The 17,643-nt window shown below is 33.4% G+C and overlaps 1 protein-coding gene across 1 annotated transcript; it reads left to right on the top strand.

Moving 5' to 3' along the window:
* The first annotated feature begins 12,669 nt into the window (after positions 1-12,669).
* Positions 12,670-17,643, top strand: LOC111401658 (dnaJ homolog subfamily B member 13-like). The gene is made up of 2 exons (XM_023029502.1): positions 12,670-13,462; positions 16,786-17,643. The coding sequence occupies exons 1-2, from the start codon at positions 12,861-12,863 to the stop codon at positions 17,228-17,230; spliced, it is 1,047 nt and encodes a 348-aa protein (XP_022885270.1). The 5' UTR covers positions 12,670-12,860; the 3' UTR covers positions 17,231-17,643.

The raw sequence follows: 17,643 nt of genomic DNA, 5'->3' as shown, positions 1-17,643 counted from the left end.
TTCTGTTTTAATTTGCATAATTTCATCTGTTAATTCCTTATAATTACTATCCTGTGAAATTTCTGTTTTATTATCAATTTCTTCTATATTAATTCCTACTCTTATATTTTTAAAATTATCATAATATAAATATTCTGTTTCTCCTATTTGTTTATTTAAAAACAAATGATCTTCTAATTTTAAAATTTCTGTAGGAGATAAATTCATTTCTAATTCTTTAGGATAATAAATTCTATCTTCAATTTCTATTTCTACTGCATTAAGAAATTCTTCTGGTTTTTGTTCTTCTTCATTATTATTATATTCTGTTTCAGAATCATTATTTCTATTTAAATGACTATAATTTCCAAACTTTAAACTAGTTCTTCCATGTAAATCTTTATATGTTATAGCTTCTTGAGGAGCTAAAATTGGTTCTTGAGTTTCTAAAAATTTTTCTAAATCCCATTCTAACCCTGCTAAAAGTTCTGAGTCATAAGTTTTAGGCTTAATCATTTTTATTCATTTACTACTCATTAAATTTATTACTTTATCTATATATAATTTATATTTTGTTTGAGAATTATTACTACATATTCCTAAAAATCCTATACTTATTAATAAATTTTCTCCTGAAACAACATCTTCATATCCATGTGTTTGAATTCCTATTTTAATTTTTTCTGAAAATTTTTTTATGGTTAATAAGAAATCTGGATTACAATATATAATTCCATTATTATCATTCATGTCTACTTCTGTACTAGCTATCATACTCTTTTCTATATTTTGGATTCTTTCATCATAAATAGTTAATAAAACTTTATTTCCTAAATTTTTTCTCATTAATCCTTTAATTCCTATTACTATTAATCCTAGATGCATAAATCTAAAATTCTTTTTTCTTAATTCTTTTTTAGATTCTTCTGATATTAATGATAATTGTCTTACTTGACCATCTAAACACTGAATTGATACTTCTCTAGTATGTCTAAAAAATTGGGTTCTTGATTCAAAAATTCCTCTATTATATAGATTTTCTGGATTAAGTAATTGTAGACCATGAGTTTGAAGTCTATTATAATCTTGTTCAGGATCTATAAGTTCTTCTATATTCTGATTATACTGAGGCTGTCTATGTAAAATTCTTTCTATTATATTTGTACTTATATTAGAAGTACTATGTCTACCTCTATCATAGGGTTCTGAAGATGATCCTACTTCTCTAATAGTTCTTGATCTACCAGGAAAATTATTCATATTTTATAAAATGTTGTAGATAATTTTCTAGTTATTTTTCTTTACCTGTATTTTTTAAACTTAATCTGCCTAGATTATTTATTATATTTTCAATTTCTTGATTTGGTTTATTTTCTATATTATTTAATTTTTTATTTATATTTTCTATTGCTTCTGTAGTCTTAAGATTTGGAAATTTTTCTTTATCTTCTACTCTAGAAATTTTGTTTAAAATTGTTAAATTTTGTTTTTTAATAAAATCTAGGTTTTCAAGAATTTTATTAATATCTTTCTTAATATTAAAGATTCTTTTTCCTAAAGTACTTAATTCTCCAGTTAATTTATTATTTTCTTTTATTAAAAGATCCAGTTTTAAAACTCTAATCTGAATAATAAAAAGAATCTAATGAAAAATTTGTATGATCTGATAAATAATTATTATCTATATTATCTAATTCAATCCTTAACTTTAAATTTGATATAAATATCTGATCAAAACTATTTATAAAATATTCTTCTCTAAATTCTGAAATTAAAGATCTATATAAAATCTGTTCTTTTAATTCTAGTTGTAAATTTGCAAATAAATAGTCTATAGATTTATATTTTTCAAAAGAAATTAATTCTATATCGTATTCAAGAATCTGTTCTATTTCTTTATAAAATGTAAAACTATAGAATATTTTTTTCTAGATCCACAAATAAAATTCTAAAAATCATAAAACAAGTAAGTATTTTCTAAAGATTAAAAGAGTTATACCTTTTCCAAAATCTGAAGAAATATACTGCAATCACCAGCATCGGAACAAAAGCTCTGATACCAAAGAAGGGGGGGTCCCTGAAAAAGGTTATTTCAAGGATTTTTGAAGGTTGTTGTAGGGGGTTGTTAAAACAAATTATGAAAAATCCTATTCAGTACTCTTCTTAATTTAGATATCTTTTTCTTTTGATAAAATAATATCCCTTTTTTTTTTTTTTTTTTTTTTTTAAAATTTTTTTCATTCTTCTTTTTATTTTAAATTTTTTTTTTTTTTTAAAAAAAAATTCCCTTTTTTTTTTTTTTTTTTTTTTTAAAATCATGCCATCTGAGATATATGAACTTGGGCCTAACTCCATTCTTGTAAGGACACCACTGACACTCCCTTAACAAGAATTCTTAAAACAGTGATCCCTTTCTCTCTTCTATGCGTCTCCTAGCCTCTTCACTGGGCCTTTACGCTTTGAGAGGTCACTCAGGGCTTATTTTAAAAACAGTTTAAACTTTTAACTTGGAGTTAAGACATGCTCTTATCATATACTCAGCATGAAACATAAAACTTTTTACAAAGATCATACAACTTTTATAAAATGAAAATTTTATGAACAGAAATTGTTCTTACAAGATCTGGAACTAATATTAATTATTAGCACCATATCTTAGAACTATAAAGCATACCTACCGAAATGATCCATCGGTAGTTTTTAAAACGATATATTTTTGTGGGATATTATTCTATCTAAGAATAAGAACAATTAAGAATTTCCCTTTCGGGAGAGAAAGAAAATTAGAACATATTTCAGAGAAACAAAAACTTGTATTGTATATATTTTCTTGTGTGCTTTTACAAATGAAAGAATGGTCTCCTCATATAGGAGAGAAAAAACACATTTTTCAAAAGCAATGAATTTTTGCTTTTAAAAACGTCAAAAAGGAAATAGTAAAAAGCTATGCTATCAAATTTTACTTTATCAAACAGTAAAATTCTTTACAAAAACGTCAAAAAGGAAACAATAAAAAGTTATGCTATCAAATCTTACTTTATCAAACAGTAAGATTCTTTACAAATTTTTCAAAAAGAAAATAGTAAAGATTCTTCTTTTTGTACAATAATTCTTGATCTTTTCTTGAGACCTGGACAAAAGTCTTCAAGTGGTTGAGTCTAGTCTGAAAATTCTTGTCTATCATCGTAACTTTTTGCCAAATGTCTTCTTTATGCTAAAATCTGAATGAATCCTTATCTTGTTTCATAGTTGTGTCTACCAATACTGTCTAAAGAGTCTCCTCCATCAGTACAGTCTTCTGGATTATCATCTTCTTCTGAATTATTGTCTTCAAAATTATCCAAGTCTTTTTCTTGTTCAATTTTCTTTTTGCCTTTATTTTTCTTTTTAATCTGTATTTTCTTTTTCTTTATAGTACTTTGTTTAACTTGTTGCTGTATTTCTTCAATCTTTTCAAACATTTCTTTGATTCTTCTGATATCTGATTGAGAAATCTGTTCTGGATCTTGGGCTGATTGAAATGATTCTGGAAAGTTAATTGGGCTTTTCTGTTTAAGATCCATTGGACTAATAAGTCTAGTAGCAGAATTTTCAGTCTGCTGTGTCTGGTCTTCAGAAATATTTTTATTTTCTGTAACAGGATTTTCAGCCTGTTGAGTCTGATTAAATTGAAAAGTAGGAGAATCAACAGTCCACTGAGTCTGTTGAGCTTTTGATAAGCCCAGAACCATAAACGGATTTGATAAGTCTTTACCAGCTTCCGTTTGAACTGGACTAGCTATAGAATTCTTGGGCTCTATAGTACCTATATATATATCGATTCTTTTAGTCACCCTTACCACCACTACTGTCACTACAGACACAGCCACCAAAATTCATCTTTGTAATGGTACTATGAACCTTGTTTATTGATAAGATAGACACCAAAAAAGGCCGCTTTGGCTTTTTGTCGTAGGGATATAAGTGTGCCCCAGCTCCTCACTTTTTCTCCAAATGCATCTTGCCATTGTTCTTCTTGGTGGCTTTCATTATCTATTTCTGAATCAGAGCCTCCAGTGCAAGCAAATTTGATTGAACCATGGTTGGTCAAAAGTGGATATTGGGACGAACCTCATGCTCTCGAGATTCAACCCGGTTCAAAAGTCTCCGAACCAAATATAGATCAGTGAACAAACACCTTTTGATCTATTTATTTTCTATTCTAGAAAACCCATTGAGATTGCACATCATATGCTTGCCATGGACAAAAACAGGCTTATATGAGTATGCTGGCTGTTTATCATGTGTCCTTGATTACATACATCAATATGAGTTCTCATATGGAGAATTTTGATTTGTGCTATCATTTATTATGCTAATTTCCACAGTAATGATGTGGTTGGATAAAAAGAAAAAGAAAGTAAAAAGCTAAATTATGGAGATTTACAACATTGGAAATTCCCAAGGTGATGTGCCTAAATTATCAATGTTCACACGGCTCCTTCACAATACAAACGTTACTCCAACGTATCTATATTATGTTCGGAATTCAAGCCCTAAGAGTACCAGCAAAATCAACAATGGTTGTGGTGGAACAATTAGTGTTTTGTGTAAAATAAATAAAATAATAAAATAAAAGTATGGTTGTTTATGTAATATTACTTATGGTCATATTAGTAGATAGAAAAAATATTTGAAATTGTGGTGGACCAAATAAATATTGTGGTCACAATATAATTAGCCTAATGTAAAATATTAATATATTGTAAATCAGTATCATTTTGTTTGTTAAATTTCCTTTGTTCACAAAAAATTCAATATTTTATTTTACTCTAGTATCTATTACCCGTTGATTAACTTGCAAAGCATTTCTAACAAACTAGTGTATAGAAAAAGAGTAATGCTATTCATAGATGTTTATTGTGATAGTCAATTTACGTGACATTCTACACGATGATTTGTGATTTAATGTATTAATATGATACTCTTTTCTTGCTTCGTATATTAAATTACTATCAGTCACATGTAATCACTTAGAATGATGGAACCTGTTACACTTACAGGAGTTTGTTTTACAAATCTCTACTAGAATACTCATAGTCGGGGGCCCTCGCATTTTTTTTTTCATGTCAGACCGACCCCAACAGTGAGGGGTCAGTAAGTCCCCTGGACGAAATTGCTCAGTAATTTCCTAGAATGATTGCGATAATAAATTACTGCAAATATCATTATTTAAAAAAAAAAATTGACTATTTCAGTAAGAGGAATTTTTAAGAATGTCCAATTTTAGGGGTGTGAGTTGAAAAGTGTCATATTTTGATAATTCTTGCAAAACTGTCCAAATTTGATATCAAATTGTCTACTTTACCCTTATGAAAAAATTAATCAATTTTATATTAATTTGTCACAATTTTCAAAAAAAGTCAATAGCTTCCATGAGAAGCCACATTAATGTTGCTATTACCTATGTGACACCACTTGCCTACATTTGTAATTAAATTTTAATCAATTATTTTAGAACAATTGAAGAAGAAATAGAAATTCCATTAACACATACAAAGAAGTATATGATTCAAACTCCAAAGAAATCATTTTAATTGATTTGGAGAAATTTACTGTTGTCGAAATTTGAAGTTGATTAGGCTCTTATCATTTCTCGATTGAAGGTATATTTCTTCGAACTCTCATTTTTTTTTTTTTGATAAGTTGTATTTAATACTTGTTGTTATATATGTTCAAATCTCATTTTTTTATTAGATATTTTTTTCACTTCAATGGATTAAATTATCCAAACAAGGAGTAGATATTTGTTGTACCATTCATCATAAATAACTTAGTTAGATAATAACTTCTGTATTTAGAATATTATTAATGGTGGAATAAATTCTTTGCAAAAATGGTGGTTGAAGTTGAAGAAGATGATAAATGCATGGAATCCCGTCATTTCATTCTCGACATTTTAGAAATATTGATAACGATAGTATAAATGTCGTTCTTGACATTCATAAACATCGAGAATGGTATTTATACTATCATTCTTGACACTGTCAAATGTCGACAATAACATAAAAAACTTGACGAAGTTGGGAAAATTTCGTGTATTATATGCAGGTAGCATCTTCGTTTTCAGTTTTCGTTGGTGGTTGATATTATTTTTGTTTATGGCATGCAGATATGGGAGATGTTAAGAAATTTGTTGTCTCGTATGGTGGTAGATTCGTCAACATGGACGACGAGTGAAAGTGGTTAGGGAACTGAACAACATCAATTGTTGTTCGATATGATATTACATATAAAGAGCTTGTACATAAATTATTCGAGAAGCTAAATATTGACAGAATGAAGTTTCGAATTCAATTGAAATTTACAATTCCAAACATGAATATACCCCCTGCTGATATAGTCGACGATGAAGATTTGCAATGGTATATGTTTGTTCACAGATAAGCAGCGTTGTGTGTAATAGCAGATGAATATGATACTGAAGAGCATGAACCGCATGTCAAAGTTGAGCCTTTCTCATCAATAGAAGATGCATTGTGTGGATGCGATGAAGTCGGTATGTGCAAACTACAATAGCCACAAATGATTGATAATACGGATGAAGGTTTAGGTGAAGGCAATTTGTATATTCGAAATGTAATTCAGTCGATTGATGAAGAGGACATTACGGAGAATCAAATATTCTTTAGCAAGAAACAGTTATACATAAGGCTTCAACTTAAGGTCTTGAAAGAGAAGTTTCATTTCAAGGTTAAAAAGTCGAATCCTAGATCTCTTACTATGTGTTGTGTCGATACTACATGTCATTGGCTAGTGCGAGCTTTGAAGATAAAATGTTCAAAAAATTTTATGATTCGAAAATACATACCTGAGCACTAGACATTCGGCGAAATGTACAAATTCATGCAACGAGTGTACTAATTGGGCATCACATAATACGAAGGTTGGATGAAGCAAACCAACCATACATTCCTGCTGGTATTATCAGCGATATGGAACGTGTGTTTGGTGTACAGATTACCTACAACAAAGTGTGGAGGGGTAAAGAGAAGGGACTTCGATTTCTTCGTGGTACACCCGAAGAAAGTTTTCAGAAATTGCAATCATATTATCACATGTTAGATGAGAAAAACCCAGGAACCATTGCACACATTGAACTTGACTCCAATAATAGGTTCTTGTACTTCTTCTTAGCGTTCAAACCGAGTGTACGTGATTTTCGAGAGTACATGAGGCCGGTAATTTGTGTTGATGAAAGTCATTTGAAGGGCTAGTATAAAGTATCATTACTAGTCGCTGTAGCGCAAGATACTAACCTGCAAATATATCCTCTTGCTTGGGGTATCGTTGATGGGGAAACAAATGTATCGTGGTATTGGTTCTTCACGAAGTTGAAAGATGTTGTTGATGACTCAAACCAACTAGTGTTTGTCTCGAACAGGAAGAAGAGTATTAAGCAGGCAATTACCAGGTTGTTCCCACTTTCTTACCACGGTGCTTGGATCTGGCATATCAAGAAAAATCTTATTGCTAGGTATAACAGTAGCAATGTCATATTCTTGTTCAAGCGCGCAATGCTAGCATACTGCCCATCGGAATTTGATCAGTTCATGACATAGATAAGAACCATTCGACCGTCAATGACATCTTACTTGGAACGTGTTAGTATATCCACCTGATCATGAGCAAATTTTGTTGGTAATCGGTACAATATTATGATGAATAACATTGCGGAATCACTAAATTCAGTTCTAAGGCGACAACGAAGTTTCCCTATAACCTCTTTGGTCGAAAATATTACGTCATTGATGCAACGATGGTTCTACGAGAGAAGAAGCGCATCCACCAAATGTAGTACGATCGTGACACCAAAAATTGATGATAAATTGAGAAAATCGTTAGACACTAGTGCAACCTTACAAGTACGAAATTTGGACGAACTCGTTTTTGAGGTAGATGTAGCTACCGAACTCTGTACTGTCGACCTTATAGGTAACACATGTTCTTGTCGAAAGTTTCAGATGCGACAAGTTCCTGTTCACATGCATCCCGAGCTGCGTGCACAAAAGGAAAATCACTGTATAATATGTGCTTCCCTCACTACACCAAGAATGTTGGCGAGCTACGTAAAGCGAAGTTCTTCACCCCGTTGGTCGAGAGTCAGATTGAGTTGTTCCTCAATCCATTCGTTCCGTCGAAGTTTTGCCCTCAAAGATACGTAGAGCACCAAGTCGACATCCTACCCAACGTCAACGGTCGAGAATTGAAAGTTTGAGTTTGACACGAAAATGTGGCCGATGTGGGGATTCTGGACATAACAGACAAACAAGTAGGAATTCGACACCTTTAAGTGAAATGTACAATCGAATGAATTGTATATTCCGATCGTTAAATGCTCTGATAAAATGGATTACCAATGTTTTGAATATACTTTTGTGCATTACTTATTTTCTATCTTAGTTGATGAAGACATGTTTTGAATATATTTTTTACTTTTACTTCTTTCTGTTTCTTTTTTCGTTCTCTCTTCATAGCATTTATTTGCAATTGCTTATTCTAAATTTAGGCTCGTAATATATTCTCAATCCTCTATACAAATTCATCCTATTTTTGGTGATTTTTATCTTATATTACCCTTGTCATTCAAAATTTTATAGCGCACGAATAGAAAAATTTGTATGGGCATTTCACCAAGTACAAACAAGAAAACCCAGGTAATGTAAATAGCTAAAAACAAGGAAAATGGTGATCACATATGGAACAAAGGAGCATTTCATTACCATACCTTTTCGTCCATCATATAAGTGAACAATCTTATATCTAATTCGTCATTGAGATCTTCTTAATCATTGTAAACAAAATGTGATAATAGATACAAAAGTAAGCCATGAATGGCTCGTTCTCCTAAGTCACTGGAGCAAACGAAATGGTAATCACAACAAAAGGAAGTCATAACTCTAATGCATGTCGTAGACGACTATTATACAAAATGGTAATCACCCCAAAAAATATCCATTACCTATATAGATTTTACAGCATTAGTATATGTACTTAAATATTTCACTTACCAAGATCGCATCTTCTACATATCTTCCACCACCGACAAAGAGAACATATCACTATCATACTCCTCGTCGGAGCTTATGATGATCACATCTTCATTTTCGACGAGAACAGCTCTGACATTGTCATCCAACAATACATGATGTGTTTTCGATTAGATCTCATGATGAACTTGAATTGACTCAATTTCGTCTATTAGATTCAAAAAAGGAATGGGTTCAAGGCAAACCCTACTATGATTTTTTGAAGGTTGACGAACATATGGAACGAAAGCATTGCTTTCGTCATCCGAGTCCGAATTTATGATGATCGGGTTGTCTACGGACAAGCCGGGGAGGTCGAAGGTGATAGTAACATCGATATAAGGAGTACGCTCAGTTGATGAAGACATAATTGATGGAAGAACTAGGTAGTGCTATGAATTTTTTGAAATAGCCGTGTGTGCATATTGAAGCAAAGTTGTGTCTTTTATAGTGGAGGTTGACTTGTCTGTTGAATGCATAAGAAGATGTCTCACCAACCCATTTGTTTATTTCAACCATGTTATTATGTGTTTATTGTTATTTCACATCATTTTGGTTGAGAATGTACTTGTGCTTGGCACACCAAAATTAATTAATATCTACACAGATTGTAGGTGCCAAATTCTAAAACTAGCCATTCAGTGAAAAAAATTTCATATCCAGACATCCAAGATATTTACAGCCCATACAAATATAATAAAATAAATTAATGGTTATTGAAAACAAGAGATTCAGAAAACATACCACCACTATGTCCAATCTTCAATCCATACTCAAAACCATAAGACCAACACCGAAAAATGTTTCCTCGCGAACAACCATGAATAATTTCCTCATTTTCAACACAAGATACATGAGTATAGTCAGGGGCAGTGCTAAGATTCTTAAATTTTTGGGGCAAATTTAGTGATAATTAAAGCTGTAAAAAAGTTATTGACACTGCCATGCTCATTAAAAAAGGTACACTAAAACAACAATAATTATCATATCAAACAACATTGTATAGTTTATCATAAACTTCATCACAAGTTTACAAAAAAAAAAAAGAAAAAGATCTTTATAACAGAAAGTAGATACTATTACGATAACATTTAGGCCTTCATAGCTCACTTGCTTCAGCAATTGAGTACCAAAAAACAAATCATTAAGAGTTCAGGGAACAAGAAGCTAATACAAAGCAATGATTAAAAGTAGCAAACATTTTTCAACTGATTATATAACAAAATAGACCCAACTTTTCAAATCAATTAATAGCATATTCAAAGAAAAAATTCTTTGTAAAATATGTTTACTGGCAATTAAAGCTCAAAAATATATTTATGAAAAATCAAGTAATTAATAGAGGCTTTCAGCAATATGAGATGAAGTGAGTTTACATATGCAATTTATTATTTCCAAAGTGACTTTTCAATGGAGATCATGAGTAAAAGGTTAACATAAGCAATAAGTTTTCTACTATTATGAAAAATGTGTTGAATCTTGAACCAACGATCGAACAACGATCGAACAAGAGTGACTCACATCAATGACCGCCGATAATGCACATTGAATACTCAAATGTAATAAAGTTGAAGTTTCAAGACATGAAAAGAAAAAATAAATTGAGAATGGTACCTTCTACACAGATTGTAGATGCCAAATTCTCGACATCTAATGCTTTATTATTAGAACCAAAATAAAATATATCATCGCTAATGAAAATAGAAGTATGGAACAATCAACATAATTGAACTGATTTTGTAACATTATTCTATATGCAAGGTTGACATGAAACTAAGCATGTTCAATGTTCCTAAATAAAAAAGTAGAAAATTCTTGTTATTATGATAAAGAAGGGTGGAATTAGACCAGTTACAAAGGCTTCTTGTTAGAGACAGCTAATCTTATCTTTAATTTCAATTGAACTTACGAAAAATGCGTACCACAAAATATAGATCCAGTCAACAAGAAAGCTGAAAGTTAACCCAACAATAAAATATAATTCATCCTCTGAAAAGGAAGGAGAAGGTCAGGTGGGTTGCTACCAAGATATGAGGAGTATAACACCAAAAAAATGGTCATTCTACTTTGAAAGCAACAATTTTATCATTTTTTATTTTTTCTTCCTCCTTCATCTTGTCCATTATTATAAGTAAAGTTTAGCAACTCCATGCACTTGGGCAAAATGTCCCAAACTATCACACACTCGATTGAAAAAACTATGGAGGACTTTCCTTTAATAATCCGAATAATAGTACTTCAACAAAACGACACATCCATATGAAAATGCAAGCCTAAACAAGGCAGAACAAACTCTTTGAAGTGAAGTTCAAATAATTCAAGAATATACACACAATCTTGTACATTTCATTAAGTTAATTGCCTAATTTAGCTATGCAAATAAACCCAAAATGCAATATTCTTTAACAAAATAAATAACAACAACAACAGAGCCTTGTTTTAAATAAATTTAGAGCCAGCTACAACAGACCATACACAGAATCTGATTGACAGCATTGTTGCTCGGTTATGCCTCAATGAAATGTGTACATGTCATAAGATTTGAAAAAGTTTTTCATTTGCTATCAACCTATCACAGTCTTCCTCCATAAGGAACCATCGATATAAAAATGCAACCCTCAAGAAGACGTAGAACAAATTTGATGCGATTATGAAGCCATTTAGCCACCTTGTTGCTGATGAGCATTCAAACAGTTCAAGAGTGTATAATAGCAAAACAACCCGTGTCATTTCATCTTGTTTATTGCCTAACTTAGATGCGAAATATGCCTCAAATGGAGTGTTCTTCAGTTTCTACTAGTATTATTTATCATCTAGCAGCATCAAATTTAGTTGAAATATAGATTATAGCTCAAATCAAAAGATATAATAACACGGAAAGCAGAAAGTACAATCATTTTCCTGATTTCTTTAAACACGTTGCGATAAATATAAGACTTTACCTCTTCAACCTTTTCTTGAGTAGCTCACATGTACAACTTTTTATCTCAAATTGTATCAATAGTTAGTATTTGCTCGTCCAATAGAATCGAGACACTCAGTGATCTTGACATCAATTTATGTAATAATACAAGTCTTGGGGTTTAGGAAGAGGGGAGACTTGGGGAAGTGAAAAAATAAGGAAATAAACTTACTCTATATCACTGGACTCTGGACTGTGGTCAGCAACTGAGAAACGAAAAGAGAAACGGACAGGCTCATTGTCGACGGGTTGGGTTGAAGTGAAGAATTCTGTGAAGATTTGTGAGAGACTGAGTGTGAGAGTTGAGACGACTTAGTTTAGGGCGTCTTTTATTTTTTCATTTTCCCCCTTTTGTTTTTAAGTATTCGGGTCGAGTTCTATCAGGTTTCCATTTTGATCCATAACCCGACTCAACTCGACCCGCACCTATCCGACCTAGGCATTTAATGTTGATTAACATTTTTATGTTGATTGAAATTTGTAATGATATGGAAAAATTTGAATTCTAGTGTGGAAATAGAATTTGCTAATAGGGATATTTTCGTCTAGACATTGACAAAATTATAGACATTTTTGTAAATGACTAAGTAAAAATGAACATTTCGTTAAATTTGCTCTTTCAGTAATTAACATCTCAAAGAATGATCACTTTTTAAAAAATTCCAAAAAAAAACTCATCTTTGACCGCAACTTCACAATCTCATCTTGTGATATCTTCCTTGGATCATCAAACTTTCCGGTCCCCTGCAAATTCCACCAAGATTCTCCATTTTCCCTCCCATTTCATTCTACATACATACATCCATATAATTACATATATATAATCGCACAGTTCAAAAAACCCTGAAAAAATGGGCGTGGATTATTACAATATTCTTAAAGTTAACCGAAATGCGAGTGACGAGGACTTGAAGAAAGCCTATCGCCGTTTGGCCATGATTTGGCACCCAGACAAAAATGCCAACAAGCTAGAAGCCGAGGCCAAATTCAAGCAAATTTCCGAAGCCTATGACGTCTTGAGCGACCCAGAAAAGCGCCGGATCTACGATCTGTATGGAGAGGAGGGCCTCAAGTCCGGCCAAACTCCACCGCCCAAACGAAGCTCCCGACATTATGGGGCTAATCAGCATCGTCCTGACCCGAATTTCCGATTCAATCCCAGGACCCCTGATGATATTTTTGCGGAAATTTTTGGCGAAAGCAGTAATGGTGGTTATAATAGAGGTAATGGGAATAATGTTGGCGGAAGTGGGGTAAAGAGAGATGGGTATTTTAGGAGTACAACCATGAATGGTGGGACGAGGTATGGAGGTGGGGAAAACTCAGGTGATGGTGCGGGGGGATTGAGAAAGGCGCCACCGGTGGAGAATGGGTTGATGTGTAGCTTTGAGGAGCTGTACATGGGTGCTACCAGGAAGATGAAGATATCAAGAAATGTTCTTGATGTCCATGGGTACGTTTCATTGTATCTGTTTTCGTGTATTTGTTTATAGAATAACGACTGATTGATTGAATATTTGAATTTTTAACAAGGAAAATGATTGGAATTTTGTTCTTGAAATGCTGCGTTTGATGTATTGTGGTCGTATGTCATTGAATTCTTGCATAGTTATATTTGTAATTAGTTGTTGTACTCAAGAATGAAGTGGGGTTTTGGGATTGAGTCACATTACTTGGGAATAGAAGTAAATGTCTCCGCACTGCAAGTTAACCGAGCCAGGAAGCGGTCTAGCTCCTTGTGCCTTGAGCAATGGCTGAACTCATGACACAATTAGGCCTTTTATACCTATCTGCGATGGAGCTAACATCAAGCTATGACTAGTCAATATACGACTTCATACTGTTTCCTTGCTGATCTCTTTCTTTATCTTATCATCTGGGACTAGTAAAAGATGCGTAAGTGCTTAAGAACTGTCCTCTTTATGATCTCCTAGTGCTCAAGAATTTGCTTCTTTCTTTTCTTTTTCCTTCCTTTTGTGAAGATTTTGAGCTTGGGAAAGGGCATTAATCTTGTAATTTGGGTTACTCACGAGTACATATTCTGCTCGACACTTCACTTTCTGGCATCTAGTTAGCCCTAAAAATTGATCTTTGGATAGATTTTCTGCTCATGGCTAAAATTGGCTTGCTAGCGCTCATGGGATTCTCACATTCCCTGTCAAATTCTTAGTTGGACAGAAAATCTATTCAATGAGGGATAGTACAAACATAGATGATATATTACAGTCTCTCTTTTCACGGCTAAGGATGTTTATCTGCACTTTCATGTCTCTCGCTGTGGTCACAACTGGGTGTTTGTCAACAGCAAAGCTTACACTTATTTGCATTAGTTCATCCGATGTTCCTTAACCTTATGCCTGCTTATGAAAATGAGTCACGTGAATACAGATGACGAAAGCAAGTGAGAGAAGTAAAGGAGTTGATTCCATCTGGGAGATTGCGTCCTAGGCCACCCCCATAGGAAGTTTTATTTTGGAAAACCAATTGATCACTACCAACGAGACTGTTCTTGATCTGACAAATGTTATAGAATGATAGGATCACTGCATTTGATGCCCATGGAGAAGGATGCAATGAAGTGTACGCTCCTTCAATGATACTAAGAAAAAGAAACTTACTAGGATTCCTCCCCTAACGGTGAGTGAACGAGGAATTGCTCAACTTAGAGACTTGCGTTCAATTGTTCAAGACTCAGCTGCCACAATTGGTTGCTTGGACCAACTCCAATTAGCTCGTCCACCACTGTTGATAAAAAAATGATACTTACTTCAATGCTGGCACCTCTTTGTAGGTCATTGAGGAGGCCTAAGTGACCATGAAGATAGCAACAAAGATTATTTCCAATGTCACTGGCAATTATGCCAAAAACCACATGCTCATGCCTGCAGGCAAGCTCTGCAAAGATGGTATGAACTCAAAAATGGCCAAACTCCTCTAGATGACCAGAGGCATAGATGGCGACATGGTCGAGCTCATGTCGTTGGAGATGGTGGAGCTTATACCTCAAGGAGTAGCTGAGCTTGTGCCTCATGACATGTTCAAGCTCATACCTCATGAGATGGCCAAGCTTGAAAGAGATTGCTCATAAACGTGTTGAATCCTAAATTTCTTGCTCACCTTTCTCTCCAGAGATCAAGCACTGATATGAATGATTCTGTAATGCTTCTGGACTATTTTGTAGCACCCCTGAACTCTCCTATTTTGACCCTTACACCTGTGTTAGCAATTGCAAGCGAATCATAGTCAATAACTTAACAGGTACTATTAATTTTTATTTTTGTTCCTTTTTTTTTCAAACTTTATATAACTTCAAATTTTAGAAGCTAGCCCACAAACCTTTTATCTTCTGCTGCTAAAAAAGTTTATTTCCTGCTATATATGGTAGAGAAATCACCCAGATTTTCTTAGCTATCCTTCATCAAGGTTCTTTCTACCTATCGCTTCCAGTATTACAGGATTACGAAGTGCCAAATCTGTGACTTACAGTATACATATTTACTATATTGGTTGGCTCTCTGAAAGCATTAATTTTGTGAACGTGCATGCAGGTGGTTGTGCCATCATGGTCATTTGTTGACACTGTTCTTTCCAGTTTCTCTTTTACTCTTTATTTTCCTGATGCTACAATGTGTTGAAATTCTTATAATTTTTGAGCATTTAGTTGATCGTTTCTGGAATACTATGATTTTCCCTAAAGATACGATGTATCCTTTGAATTTGGATACTTATGCAGTTGTCATTGTGGTCTGCATATAGCGATGATGACCATTGCTTAGGTAAAATGGGGTTACTAAAAATGACATGTTCCAAGATAATGTGATGGGCTGTTCTGTTGCAAATTTTGTATTGCTTAAGCTGACGAAGAGCTGAATTATTAAATTCCATTAAGATTGGGTTTTCCAACTGCTTCTAGGAATTTTTATATGACTTAAGCAACACACTAAGCCCCTATTTGAGCCCCATTTTTGGCCAAAATGCATTTGGAAATAGTGTTTTGTTGGATAATGTGTGGTTAAAAAATAAGGAAAAGTTTTGAGTTTGCGTGTATTCTTATTTTATGGAAAAATGTGTGATTGAAAATGAGTTTTGAAAAAATGGGTGCCAAACATAGGCTAAAAGTTTTTTTGATTCACCTGGTTATGACCCCAAATCCGTAAATGTGGGACATTTTCTCTTCCAAGTGAAACCCCTGGATGGTGCCACAATATGTTCGACAAACAACATTGTCTTGAATTGAGATATGCACTTGAAATGGATGTCCGAGTAGCAGAGGCTTTGTCCTCTTCAGGGGCAACATTAGTTTAATTTGAAATCATGATGATTGTAATCCAGTGATCCACACCTACATTGTGAAGCTCTTTCTATTCGACCATATTTCGATTGTTAATACGATATATAAGGACCGCTACTACAAAGAGTATTACACCCTTGATCGTGAAATATCGATTGCTTGTTGACCCCTGTGAATTGCGTGAAAGTAGGATACATTGTGAAGCTCTTTCTATGTGTTTTGTTGATCAAATTTTATACGAACTTTTATGATAATAATGTATATATTTAATCAATTTAATCCAATATTAAGATATAATTGGAATTGTGCTTATGTATTAATCAAATGTTAAGATAAAATTGGAGCTGTGCTTGTGTATTGTCATATAAATTCCCATGTTCGGTATTACAGTTGAAAATTTTGATTCATATGTTTCTTTTCATAGTTCTTTTGAGTGAATGTTTGATGTACTTCGACTTTGGCTTGGTATGAACTTTATCTTGCAGTAAACCTCAAGTGTTCGAGGAGATCTTATCTATTGATATAAAACAAGGCTGGAAGAAGGGCACAAAAATAACTTTCCCCGAGAAGGGCAATGAAGAGCCTGGCATCATCCCAGCAGATCTTATTTTTGTGATAGATGAAAAACCTCATCCTATTTATACAAGGGACGGTAACGATTTGATTGTGAAGCACGAGATAACACTTCTTGAATCCCTCACGGGGAAGACTATTGAGCTGACAACACTAGATGACAGGAGTATCACAATCCCTATAACAGAGATCGTCAGACCAGGACACGAGCTAGTTGTTCCTAATGAAGGAATGCCAATTTCGAAGGATCCTAGGAAGAAGGGAAATCTAAGGATCCAAATTGATGTGAGGTACCCAAAAAAACTCACCGAAGTGCAGAAACATGAATTGAGGAGAGTTTTGGGAGGAAGCTCGTGATATCGCCTCACAGGCACTAGGCGTGAGAATATTGGTGCAGGCATTTAAGTCAACAGTTGGGTGTAAATACGGTACATGTATTCAATTGAAGAATGTGAATAATGGAAGAGTGCTGATATTAGCTGGATGGTTGACTCTTGTTTTGGCAGCTCGGGCGACTCTGTAGACAAATGTGAAATGCCTCTTGCTAAAAGTAGGTGGATATTTCGATTCTTGGACTGATACGAGTTTCTCAGGACTACGTACATCATTCATATTGGTATGAACCTGTTTCTTGTTATTGCTAGAAATTGTTCTCATTTACAAGGTATACTTGAAAAGTAGTTTTAATTTATTTTTACTGTGGATGAGATGGATTTTGAGACTTCTTTCGTCTTGGAGTAATCTCGAATGCACTTTCTTTTCATTTGTTA

This window comes from Olea europaea, chromosome 10, assembly GCF_002742605.1.
Source record: "Olea europaea var. sylvestris chromosome 10, O_europaea_v1, whole genome shotgun sequence".
NCBI classification, from domain to species: Eukaryota; Viridiplantae; Streptophyta; class Magnoliopsida; order Lamiales; family Oleaceae; genus Olea; species Olea europaea.
Note: the sequence above shows the minus strand (reverse complement) of the source record. Positions and strands in the feature narration are given on the sequence as shown.